Source organism: Diachasma alloeum, unplaced genomic scaffold, assembly GCF_001412515.2.
Source record: "Diachasma alloeum isolate Michigan unplaced genomic scaffold, Dall2.0 Dall_scaffold_00176, whole genome shotgun sequence".
Classification (NCBI taxonomy): Eukaryota; Metazoa; Arthropoda; class Insecta; order Hymenoptera; family Braconidae; genus Diachasma; species Diachasma alloeum.
Window position 1 is genome coordinate 5,133,120 of NW_021680342.1, and position 13,792 is coordinate 5,146,911.

The following is a 13,792-nucleotide window of genomic DNA, read 5'->3' on the forward strand; positions in this document are numbered from 1 at the left end:
GGGGGGGGGGGGGGAGTGAAAAAAATCCATGGGGAAAGAATTATAGGAGAAAAAAAGTTGAGTATAAGTGAACAGGTTTTCTTGGGGTGGTATTTCATTGAAAAATGCTTTCCCCACGGTATACTCTCGAGCCAAGCGTAGAAAGCCGACGGGAACGTGGAACGAATGTCTGGATTAGAAGGGGCAGAGGCCGAGGAAGAGCGATATGACGGTGAAGAGGATGGATAGTCGGGCTAGGGATTGTGGGATCCTGAGATTTTTCCTTGCCTCGAAATAAAAATAGAAGAATAGAGAAAGAGAGAGAGAGAGAGCGAGAGAGAATGAACCAGATTGACGCATTCCACTCGATCTTCCTCGTGTTATATCGATTGTTCTTCAATGTCTAGGTAATTATTGGATTTTTCTGAACAGTACGAATAGGTGCTCCGCAAGCCCGTTGATAATCAAATAGTTGCAATTGTCTATTGGAAAATATCTGAGTCATTTCTTCAATGAGGCGCAAATTGCACCCAAATCCTGTTATTACAGAATAACACAGCGGAAAACGACATTGTCAACGTTTTAAAATTGGATACAAACACTGGAGGATGAGAAAATGATAATACTCCAGGCACTCCTTTGGGGATGTAGGCGAGTGAAAAAACATGGAACGATAAATAACAGCAAGTACACAAACTGTACAATTCTCATTTTCTATTTTGTTTTCTTATTCTCCCACAACTTTGTACTGATTCAAATATATGCATCCTGATTCTCGCACTCTACGCCAAACTAAACGGCAAAGAGAGGAGGAAGGGAGAGACGGTATAGTGTCACTGTGGCAAAAGTTTCCGGCGGAACGAATGGGAATTCCCCTCCCCAGAATTGTTCGACACTGGTGTAGCCCCATTCCCCTGTCCGGATATTTTCCACGACGTGCTCGATTTGCTAAATTGACCGGACAGAGAGATACGACCACTTCAAAATATCACTGCTATCTACTGCCAAATAGTAGATAAAATTGATGCAACATTTTTCCAACCTTCAAACTAATTTACTAATGTTTTTTTTTTCTATTCTCATTTTTCAACAGGAGAACTTCCGGCTGCTGTACATCACGGAAGTGGTGTTTCGAGTGCTGTCCTCAATTTCTGGTTAATTCATCTAACTGTGAGCTATGGATTTTTGAGATGACAATACTAAGGTGAGTATTTCATCGTCATAATGTCACACTGTACGTTTAAAAAGTTGAACCCAGTGTAACGGACATTTAAAACAGCGGGGCCAATTTCAGAAGTACATGACCCGACTGACTTACCAAGAACCTCCTTTTTGTCTCCCCATTTTTTTCTCTTTCATTTGATCTTCTAATCCCAGTTTCAGATGAGTTTGCAGACGAGCGCTCTGGTGCTCATCGACTTATAAGAAGCTGCATAAAGTTTCCGGGTTAACGCGAAACCTTTGCTGTTCCGGAAGAAAAAAGTACTGTAGAATAAAAACCGAGTGAGGATAGAAAATATGGGCGGGGGAATGCGCGAGTTGTGGATACAGAAAACGCAAGCACACGGAACTGCCGGAATCCCTCGATAATCCCGTTAACCTGCTTCCTCTTTTCCTCCTCAGTAATACCTCACGCGTGCCAATTAATTTGTCCAACGAGATCCCCTTGATCCTGCCAGATGGCTGTTGTTCGCAGGACCGATCTGAGCAAAAGAAAAACCTATGAAACGGGAATTGAAGCGATATGAGGGCTGCCAGCATTGATGAGGCAATATGCAGTATACTGGAGCATCACTCTCGTTTGCAATCACCCCCAAATGTCCGCTATCTCATATTCGACAAGCATTTCCCACCTCTCTACCTTCGTGACAAAACACAAAACGACATAGTCGAATCCGGTGGGTGCTTATCAGCCAGATCCCGGTCTCACTCTATTTCCAAAGATAATTTCTACTGTCCAACCCTTGTTCCAACTCACCCACCACTGCCCCCTCCCCCCTCCCCCCTCCTCGTGTAGCCCTGTAACGTATGACAACACTCGCGGAAACTATAGTTTATATAGATCCCCGAACGAACGGGGCAATGTCAGTTCACAGTTTGGCTGGTATCATTCGGCCCTGCTGCGACATACCCAACCATCGCCCATACCCATTGCCGAGCTTTCATTATCAAACGTCATAGATCACAACGTGCACGTCGAGAATGCCCTACCACCCTCTCCCAGCACCGTGATCACACTCTGTGACGGCGTATCCGTTCATTCCTCATCCGACAAAATCGACGGTATAACCTCTGCCTCCCCCTGATGCCAGTTGTACAGCTCAATTCTGTAGTACTCAATTGAAAATACTCGGGGGAAACTTTCAATTCGTCATTTTATTCGCTGGGGTGTCCCCATATGTGGGAGTTCTGAAAGACGGTTACGTTGGTTCTTGATCGACAAGCGCTTGAGCCCATTGAGGGGTCAATGGTTTTGGCTCCTATCAGCACCGTGATCATAGGCTGTTGGACATTTTTTGAAATTTCATGGAAGATATTATACGAGTGAGATCGTGATTTCACAACTTGATTGAATTTTCGGTGGAACATGAATTTTCAGAAACAAAATCACACGAATTTTCAATTTTTCCCTGAATTTTCCTGATTTCCATAAATTTTCACAGAATAATTCAGTAGTGAAGTGGTAAACGGAGATAAGTCGACTTATCTCCCAGTTGAGTTTTTGAGGAATATTTCCAAATCTAAGGGAGATAGCGAAATTTTTGTAATTACATTTGTTGTAGCACTCAATCGGCCCCTCCAAAAAGATTGTAACAAAAATTTTTCTGTCTCCTTTAAATTCCGAGATATTGATTGAAAACTGGTCAATAGTCAAAATTGAGTTATCTCCTTTTACCACTTCGTTACTGAATTGAACTGAAAAATCAATTATTTTATTGATTTCCAGATTATTTGAACCAGATCATTTCAACAGAAAATCAATGGAATATTTGATTTTTCAATGACAAGATTTCCTGAAATTTCGGTAAAACTTGAACACGATAAAAATTTCCGGAATTTGGCACCGATAATTCAGGCGAAAATTTTCAACAGTATACTCTATGACGACCTATCCGTTCATTCGCCGCTCGAAAAAATATATATCCGCAGATATATCTAAAATACGCCCCTCATAAATTTGCGGTAAAATATTAATTATCCCAGATATATGCTGATTATAAGTGTGCGGATGTATCCGCAAACTTACATCTCGCATATATCCTGGATATTGCGTTTTATGTCACATATAATTTAAATATAGTCACCGGGCATATATTTTTCCCATACGGCTCCTCATCCGACAACATCGACGGTACAAAGTCTGCCTCCTCCCGACGTCAGTTGCACAGCTCAATTCCGCAGTACTCACTTGAAAATACTGGAGGGAACCTTTCAATCTATCGTTTTATTCGCAAGAGTGTCTCTCTATTTGCGATATAGTTCTGAAAGACAGTTGCATTGGTTCTTGACGGACAATTGCTCGTGTCCATTAAAGGGTCAACGGTTTTAGCTCTTTTGAAAAAGCATCTCTCCAAGCATTCCCCCAACCCTCTGCAATCTCATAGTTCGATTAACGTCGAGAGACCAACATTTAAAGTGGACATCTGACACGCGTTAAACTCGTTCCTATCCCGTTTCCCAGCTCGTCAAACTCCGTACGCCTAAAACCCCGTAATAGCACGCTAAAACCTGGCAGATATGTGTCATGCCGGAATGCGTGCCCACTGCGGAGTACTCGATAACGAAATTTCCTCTTCATCCAATGACAACGAGTGGAATGTTAAAAAAAAAAAGAAAAATATCGGTATACGAGTGGGAAAACGAGGAAAAAAAAACTGTGGAGAACTGAAGCAGCCGATAAAGAGCCGAGTTGGCAGGATGAAAAGTGGGGGGCGAGAGGGAGTGGAAAAAAACGTGATCGGAACACGAGAATTTTGTCGAGCGTGAACCAAGGATTTTCCTCTCTTTTTCCCGCTGTTTCTCGATTTTCCGCGTACTCCTTTGGCGGGAATTTTAAATAAGGCTTGGCAGTAAATCCCATCATCGAGGAGGAGGTGAATTGACGAGATTTTTGAGATTTCTTCACATCACTTTGACATATCCTCGTCCTGTCTCTCGCGCTGGCTTTTCTCTCCCGACGGATTAATTTTCAACTCCATTCTACTCTCATACACCCATTATCCGGACACCTTCAGCCGTTGATTCACGACGTGGGAAATCAACTGGAATGCCAGCCGTCACTACGACGGAACCACACACTTGTTCCCCCACCGCTCTATATACTTTGGTCTCTTCAGTATGTTTCTTCATCTTTCGCTCTCTCTCTCTCTCTCTCTCGTCTTATTTTCTTCGTCTGAATCTTTTTTCTTGAGCTTTTGCTATAAGTTATCCGCCAATTTCACCCTGGAGCAGACTAGATGGAGGCGGGCACTTTACGCTGCAATAAAATTGGAGATACGAGCGACATTCAGCTATTTTTGCTTTATTTTTTGTCTCCCCTCCCACTTTTATGGAGACAGAAGAACACGTGAGCAGTTAGAATCGAATAATTGACGCTACGAGTTCCAAATCGACAAATCAATATCTATGGCAGAGGAGTGTGCCTGCGGATGTGGAAAAAAATATCGCAGTCTACTAATGGTTTGAATTTTTTTTCAATTGCACCACTTGGTAATGAATGCAAAGCGTCAAGCACTTGTCATCGGTGCATTCGCATGAAATTTCCATCCGCTAACGAGTGTCGAGGACATGTCATCGTGGGAGTGAAAATCAAGCACATTTGTTTTTCTTGTTTTAGTTTTATAACAAATTTTTTCTATTTTTTAGCTATTTAATTCCCACCTTGTCGGGAAATATCGAGAATTACTACTGTGAAACTGGGTGCATTGGTAAAAAAAGCTCAATTGGCGATCGAATTTTTCAGCAACATTTGCCACATGTGATTTTATCACAAGGGATTTATCCCATTTTCGAATGAAACCGTTGTGTTATAAAATGAATGGGTTTACGTTGGGTGATTTCCATTGTTGTTTCATGGAATAATTTAATTGTACATTGTGTGTAATTGAAGAACGATGAGTCTAATGAATACGCATTCGAGCGAATGATTATTATTTGCAATTAGGGAAGAGCTCATTAAAAATTATCGTAATCGCAGTCATTATAGTGAAAATCATTATTTTCAGGGGGAAACATTCATCTCCGTTTTGAATAATACTTCTCAGAATTACCAAAAACATCACTATCATTTCGAACTTGCTCAAAATCTCAATGATGTTTGCCACATGCTATTTTATCACAAGGGATTTATCCCATTTTCAAATGAAACCGGTGGATTATAGAATGAATGGGCTTACGTTGGGTGATTTCCATTGTTCTTTCATGGAATTTAATTTGATATTGTGTAGAATTGAGGAACGGTGCAAATGATTATTATTTGCAGTGAGTGAAAAGCTGAATAAAAATGATCGTAAACGTAATTATTATACTGAAAGCTTTTTTTTTAGTGGCAAATATTCGTTTCCATTTTAAATAATACTTCCCAGAATCAGGGATCGACATTAATCATTATTTTTGTAATGTTTTTGTAATATGATGATTAATTTAATAATTAAAAAATTGTTGGGTAATGTTAACCAGTTAGCTACACGGAGAGAAATTTTTAATAAAAATTATCCTACCGTTCTATAAAAGTGTATCATGAGTCATCATTTCCTCATTTCTATCCCGAAATTTAGTAAAAATTAATATATGATGATCAAATTTTATTCTACATTAGAGGAATTTTATCCTGACGCATAAAGAATTTTACCCTTCCAGTGCAATAATTTTTATGTAGATAACAACGAAAATTCTATAATTCTTTTTATTTTCATCAGAATAAAATTTCTCTAACGTAGAATAAAATTTGATCATTATATATTAACTTTTACTAAATTTCGGGATAGAAATGAGGAAACGATGACTCATGATACACTTTTATAGAACGGAAGGATAATTTTTATACAAAAGTTTATCTCCGTGTAATGCAAAATTCAGCTTAATTTAAAAATGATGATCATACTGTCTGTCCCGAATCACCAAGTACAAGTATACAAGTATATACCATACAAGTATCATTTCGAAATTACTTAAAATCCCGATGTTTGCCGTAGTCAAAGTGGAATTCACTAATAGCATGCTCAGCTGGAACCAATAGCCAATAATAATCACGTGCGTGGTGTTCAGTAGAACCCGGTGAGAATGGGAACGCGAAGAAATACGTAAACGTTGTGGTTACCGAAACCGATCGGCCCCGGAGTAAACGAGAGGATCAGCAACCGAACGCGCTTTGCGTAATTTGGAAGGCATCCAAATATTCGTAAAAGCCCGAACTGTTGTGTTTCTCGACAAAGAGCACGTACACACAGAGACACGCGGATTTTCCAGAGGCTCTGACAAAACATACCAATGAATCGTGGTTCAATAACGCTACATAACGCTACGGACATTGATTAAACCGATTGTATTACCAAGCACTTTTTCATTATTTTACATATTCCCGCATACACCACCATCGGCTCTTTATTTACTTTCAAATATACCGAATATACCGACCGCCGTAGAGTTGTGACGGGTGCAAATAATTTTCCATCGCATTTAACGAATTTTATGAATTAAAAATGACATGCAAATTTTTTAGTTCTCGACCGGCTGAAAATCTGGGAGCCTACACCAATAATTGTAACGTTTACAATCAAATGAGTTGAATGGAGCACTCATTAGTTCGCAAAAGTATTTCTAAAAAGAGAAAATATTCCACGAGAAAATTGTGAATTTTCGCTCTGGGGTTATGCAGTTTCAAATTACAGATCTCAATTTACAATTCAAATGCATTGATTAAACGATCCGAGATAAATTGATCAATTAATGCAGTATATTGCCCCTGTCCTCCGGAAAGTGCAATATAACAGCTGTATCTCCGGTACACTTTGAAATTTTAAATTTCATTGCTCCATCCAAACATGTCCAGGCCATGTTTACACCCTGAAAAGGCGTTTTGAAAGGGGTGAAAAAAGAATAGTTGATAGCATTTGACAAAATCAGTGATCCATCCATTAAAGCCATCCCATCCAAACAACAGCGTATCTCGGATTTTTTTCCACCATGTATCACTGCTTCTCACTGAAGAGCATGTCAGGTTTAACGGTGTAGCGTTTGTTTGTTACCGACATGAGCCCCGAAGCATTCACCAGGAAATTCGGTTAACATGTGCGTGCCAAAAATGAAGCTAGACGAATCTAGATGCAAAAATTGAGTTTTGAAAATGAAAAGTGGATTTGGAAACAAAAGGAGAGAACTGAAAGAATAATTTGGGCCCCGGAAGAATAGCCTGGGGTGGTCTTTTTGCACGTGTAGTTGTAGATTGTAGAGAGACTCATGAACGGTTCACGTGAATCACCGAATCGAATCCATTGGAGCTTCCCGTCTATATATGAATAGAATCCGGTATGGAAAACCACTGGTATCTGTATATCTACTTTCTGTCCTTTTCTGTGTCCCAAACCCCGTCATCCAACCACAACCACGAATTGCGCGTTACCTCCAGTGCACTGACCCAAGCGCTTTTTCACCCTTTTGGTTCTTACTGTATATCACATATAAATTGATTTTTTTTATAAAAAAAAAACTATTGATATCCAACGTGATGAAAAAAAAATCTGCGATTTACAACAATTGAAATGGACAGAAGTATTATTCTGCAAACAAAAACCAAAAGTTTTAATGGGAGGAAGTGAATTTTGCAACTGAAAATTGTGCAGTGTATTGCGCTCGATTCGTATTCTCGTATAGATGAGGTATGAAAACAGAAAAAAAAACGATGAATTCGATGTGCCACTGGGGAATAAAAGATTCAATCGGATTACGTGAAAATTGAAAAATTATCAATGCCGGTGAATCTTCGGACGAGACTCAACCGCTCCCGTTTCCTCCCCCTTTGGGAGATGGACGGATAGACATGGGTGCCTCTCGCGCAAATCCACATGCAGCTCAAGTAATTGAAATGATGAACCAGGGGCGGTGGCCAGTTTTTTCGAGGTTTTTTCTGTATTCTTAAAGAGGATGGCTTTTAATTGAATGTTCTTATTCCGATCACTAGAAATGCGATGTCTCCGAGCAGTTTGTAACCGCACCCAAGGCATTACCCCCCATGAATTTCACGTCGTAAACTGTGGAGAATAATTTTTTTAAAGTGTTACAGTAGTCTCTGCTGAATGTACAAACGATATATTTGTCATTACCAGATCCAATACTAAGTACATTCAATGACCCGAAGCAGTGCCAAACATTTGCAAATATCGCACAAGCGCCACAAATTACCCAATATTGACAGAGTAAACAACCCGACGCCGATTTTAATATCCGAAATGCATGAGGCCCAGTGAATACAATACCCCCATAAATATCATATCAGAAGAGGTTAGAAGGGATACAGAAACATAGAGCATCGAGTGTGCATCGAGAGGTTCCAACAGAGCCTGTATTTCCGGTATCAAGGGGGATAAAATAATATCGATAACCGATGAGTCTCCGGCATTTTCCCTCTCCCTTGCCCTTCTTTCTCTCTCCCTTTCTCTTCATGATATTTTCCAAACCACAGAATTTAAATATCTATTATGCCACCACTCGTCCGCCCACCAATACCAATCTATACACATTGGCTTTTGTATTTTTACGACGCGGCAATGCATATTTATTTTCATTCCGTTTCCCAGTCTCTTTCCACCTCCGATCCCTCGCATCCCATTTTCCCGCATTCCCGGCATGACCCCCTTTTTTGTCATTCCTCTCTCCCTTTCGCTCTCTCCGCCCCCCCCTTCCCCCTTAAAATCCTGGGGATCAGTATTATATACCACGCGTATTTCGCGTACCACGTGAAAACGATAACAAACAGGGCAGGCAATGCCAATAGCACAACGGAAAAGCAAGCGCCACCACGTTGTTTCCATTTGTTTCCGCAGACCGAAGCCATGGGCGCGTGCTAGTTGATGAGAGCCCCCTTCCGACCGCGTGGTGAACCACTTTCATCCCTCCGTAACACCGAGCCCTCGCTTTCCTCTTCCGTTTCACGTTCCTCATACACCTTTATCCGTATTTTTTTTTCTCACTAGCTATCGTACGGCGTAAATAATACATCGCCAGGGGGCCATCGACGATCCGTGCGAATGCGTGTACACGCATCTATCACCATACGAGTATCCTTCGTTATTGGCTGCGCTTGCACCGGGTTGCAGCCCTTTTTGTTGTTATTCTCCCTCCACGATTCTCCACTTTTTCAATTCTCCGTTGTAATTATCTGGTTTTTTTCCTTCATCCGTACACAATGCAATATTCCCTTTTTTTCGAGGCTCACCGATGCAACAGCTCTACTCGTTTTTTCCCCGTTGCGCTTCTTGTTTTTTCTTAGTTTACAAGTTGTTTGTTTTGCTTTTGAAAACAAGTTCTGTATTACTTGCTATCGGAACGTTCGGGATACCCCGTGGTTAATTCAATTACAATTGCTCGACGAACGGAGATTCTCTGTGGCTAGTGAATGGGTGGAAAAAGTTGTTTTTCTTTTACGACTGCAACAGAGCTTTGTATCTGCCCAGTGAAGTGATTAATGATTTTCTTAATTCGATATGGTTTTGTCTTGTTTTTTGCAGAATGAAAACTGGGACGAGTTGTGAATCAGCAATGGAATCAAATGGATTCCACTCCTCTCCTTCTGTGCTGAGGAGGCACACGAGGATGAAAAGGATCAACGTCGAGTGTAGAAAACTACCGGAGTGAAGGGAATCCTGTAATTCATTTATATGTACATAGGTGTAACTTGAGACAGTGCATGCGAGAAGAAACGGAAGAGGGCAGGCAGATCGTTGGTGTCGAGCTGGCACGAAAATTTATAACCAATATGCTTTTTCCCTGAGCGGATGGGGCATATTTCATGGGCGGAAGCTAGTCGTTTCCGCCTTCGACTTTTCCTCAGCCATCGTGAATCACTCCATCGGTTTTTCTCTCATTTTGTTACTCTCTGTATTTATTTTTCATTTTTAAACGCTGAGTATCATATCGACAGATTCTTCCGCTGAGGCACTGGGGAGTATTCTCAGATGTTTACGAACCCCATCATCTCCACTGTTAACGAGACTTTTCAACTATTACTGCGATAGTTAATAGTTAAGAAGCCTCGTTAACAGCAGCTAAATCCTTCTATCAGGGCGTGTATTGAATCACCAGCCGACTCTTCTACGAAGAAAGCCATTTTATAAGAAAGAAAATCATTCCACTGTTGAAGAAGGGAAAAAGTATAGCTAATTATTGATTTTTCCCATCTCCAATCTAGATAGATAATTAAATTTCTCACAGTATGATGACTGATTAGTGACTAGTGTGGTTATTTCCTGTTCAATTATAACAATAATGCGCCTGCGATTCGTAATGAAGGAGGGAGATTGTTGGTAGTTGAATGGAAAATGTGCAGTGAAAAGGGATGAGACACGCAAAGGCCATTCTCGGGTTGCGGTCTTGTACCATTGGAAGGTATACCACGCCTCATCTTGATGCGCAAAATCGGCTCGACCTAATTAGAGCCGCGGTAACGTAACGCTAATGGTCCAGGGCTACTAGTCGATTGGCATTCATGGAGAACCCATTGCCAACCACCTTCTCACGATTAACTGTAACTACACAGCCCTTTCTCACTGATGGGTCTTTACAGTCTTTGCGTAATTAATTGATATTTCGGGGGTACAAATGAATGACAGAATTGTTATGTAGTATTTGATTATTTTATTGTGTTTAACGGAGGAAAATTGACTCATTGTGCTGTTGAGAAAATTGTGATGTACTTTGGAATTAAGAAAACGTATCAGAGTGCTTAAGATTCATACATAGGCTCAAGGGGAATTAGAGAGAATGAGGGGATAGAGCACAGAGTGAATTTAAAATATATACATATTGTGTCGATTTTATCTAATAATAAATAACATTTACAATAAGATTATATTTTTATATGTAAATACGTCGTCGTTCTTTCTTGTTATTTCCATAGAATAAGTGACTATTAAATCAATAGTACTTTTAACTAAATGAGTCGTGTGAAAATGCAACGCTATAATACATAGTTATTGACTTTGTTATAACTCGGGACCAGCCAGCGAGGGGATTTAAATAAAACCTGTCACGATCTGCTTAAAATATGTTTCAGGCGAACTTTTTTTCTTTTGAATTGGACAGTTGATGGACAGAAATTACAGAGCCCTGAATTTTGTTCTTCCGATTGAGTTAACTACAATTTTAATGAATTCACGATTCGGGATTAATCTACATACTAAAAATACTGGAACAAGGATGGATTTAATGGACATGAAAAATACCCGGAACCCCATCCGTGACATTGATTACAACAACATCGATCGTGGCGGGGTCAGCAAATTGTCATTCAAATTCCCATCAGACTCTGTCTTCGCTGATTAACAAGGTCTGTGTTCACATTAGTGGGGGGGAGTCTAAATGAGGGGAGAATTTAGTCAGTTGAATTGAAGTGAAAAAATATTTTACGTCATGTTAATTGCTAGGCGAATCAATAATAACATTAGCATTGTTTACCCTGGAATTTCATTCCACATGTGGACAGATAAAGTTACGTCAATTGATTGCCATTTTTATTGACGAAAGAGAGAAAATTGTAAATACTCATATCACGTTGCCCCCCCTATTTCCAACTGAAACGTAATCTCCATCTGTCTCTGAGATTTCCCAATTGAATTCGATCATTCTCCATTACTAAACCCTCTGAGGATATATTTCATAGGAATAAAGCTCAATCATTAATCCATCAATTACACTCGTAATTCAAAGGCATCCCGGGAATTCGTTCTCCCTCCCTATTTTTTCACTCTCTACAACAGTTCGTTCTGCTACAACTGACGGATAAAAAAATTCAATTGGAAAATTCTGTATCGTCAAATCAATTGCTCTGAGCAGCAAAGAAGTAATTTACGGCATTCACGTTTTTTTTTATTAGAAAAAACAGCTTGAAGCGTTTGAACGAAAATTCCATGGACGCAAAACGTGGAGAATCCGTCTTTTCGTACATACTCCACTACCACACGACGTGCCCCTGCTTATAACGTCCAATCTACTGCTACAAATATACGCCCGACGAACCGTGTGTCTCACACTCGATCACTCGCCCGCGTTTGTCCGGATATCCTCGGTTCTTCTACTTCCGTAAATTGCAATTCCAATGTTTTTTCCCCTCCCAAGCCTTTGAAAATGCTTCTCCAGCTCTTCTGATCTTCTTTCCATCTTTTCCATCTCGCGTGTGTGCGGGAGAAAAAGACTAGCTCATACTTCTTCACAGCCCCCCTCCACCCCGTCCCATGATTTCGCCGTTCCTCTATTCTTGATTTCTCTTGATTTTCCAGCGAGAGAAATAACCGCTCGTAAATCCACCTTAATCATTATATCAAGCCCACTTCAATTCTCAAGGAGATTCAATCGAATTATTTCGTTCCACTCGACTACGTAAGAAAAAATTACTCACGAAGTAAGAGCATACACACGTTATTATTACGAATATTTGAACTTATATTGTAATTGTATAATTGTTTATATGTAAAAGAACAACACATCCAAGAATTTATCATAATGGACAAATTTATTATATCGCTTTGATATATCATTGCGAATGATGATGGAATGTTACATGTATGATTACTGTTGGAATATGAGAATGACAAGAATTATTGAACTACTTGTACAGGCAATCAAATTGCATAATGATGAATAAACTGATTCGAATATAAATGCCTTTTCGAGTGAAAATCTTCTTAACACCAGCCGCAATTTAATCTCCAACGTGTTCCTTCGTTTTTCCCCCTTTATGTGCAAAGTATGAATGAATGTGGTGGAACAAACACTTGACATTCACCGAAAACTTTTGGCCAAAGTTTGTCGGCCAGTCTGTGTCACTTGATATTCCAGTTTTTCGTCAAGGATGGGAATATGAGGAGAATGGAGTGGCTCAAAATGGGGCGGATGGGGGTTGGGCGGCGGTGCGGGGGCGGGTTATAGTACAGAGGGAGAGAGAGTGAAAAGCAAGAAGCTTTTTCAGGCGTCGCTGACAAACGGTCTCGGACTTTCTACAGCGGCTTGTCTCCTCCGGGGCAACACAGCAAGCTTCTACCACAGACATGTCTGCTGTTGCCTCACGATGCTGCTCGTTTCACGAAAGTTCCCATAGAAAATCTCTTGAAAAGCTAGCTGCCTAGACACAACCGTCACATTTTACATTTTCCTCAGATGCATACCTCTCATATATTCTCATGCTATTGTACGAATATGAAGATACTCGGTGCCAGTATATTGTCAGTTGTGTTTGATATCTTTCATCCATCCCCCCGAAGTAGTATTTATAAATTAGTTTCGTGATAGCCAGAAGAGATCAAGCTGACTCGAAAGTTCTGGCGTTGAAATTTTGACAAGCAGTGCAACCGTAAATCCATGCTTTCATGTTCTTCCTACGTTGGGTCTCTACCAAGGCTCATCCTAAGTATAAACTTTGGACCTGAGTCTGGCGAAGATTACTATTCAAAGTTGTTTCGTGCACAAACCCCGAAGAGATACGGAGAACGAGGGTGGAGGCTCGGTCGAAACAGTTTGAAATTTAGCTGACGTGGAAAGTATCAATGGACTTTCAAGTTGTTTGCAAGGTGAACTAATCAATACGCTAATGATCACATCAATT

At 40.3% G+C, this 13,792-nt stretch overlaps 1 protein-coding gene across 1 annotated transcript in view; it reads left to right on the forward strand.

Moving 5' to 3' along the window:
* The window catches only part of LOC107035617, a 26,838-nt gene extending 14,036 nt beyond the window's left edge, over window positions 1-12,802 (forward strand). The window contains exons 7-8 of the mRNA XM_015253154.1: window positions 1,073-1,183; window positions 9,705-12,802. Coding sequence (XP_015108640.1) covers window positions 1,073-1,173 — 101 coding nt within the window. The 3' untranslated portion in view covers window positions 1,174-1,183; window positions 9,705-12,802. The remainder of the gene's footprint in view (window positions 1-1,072; window positions 1,184-9,704) is intronic.
* The last annotated feature ends 990 nt before the right edge of the window (window positions 12,803-13,792 follow it).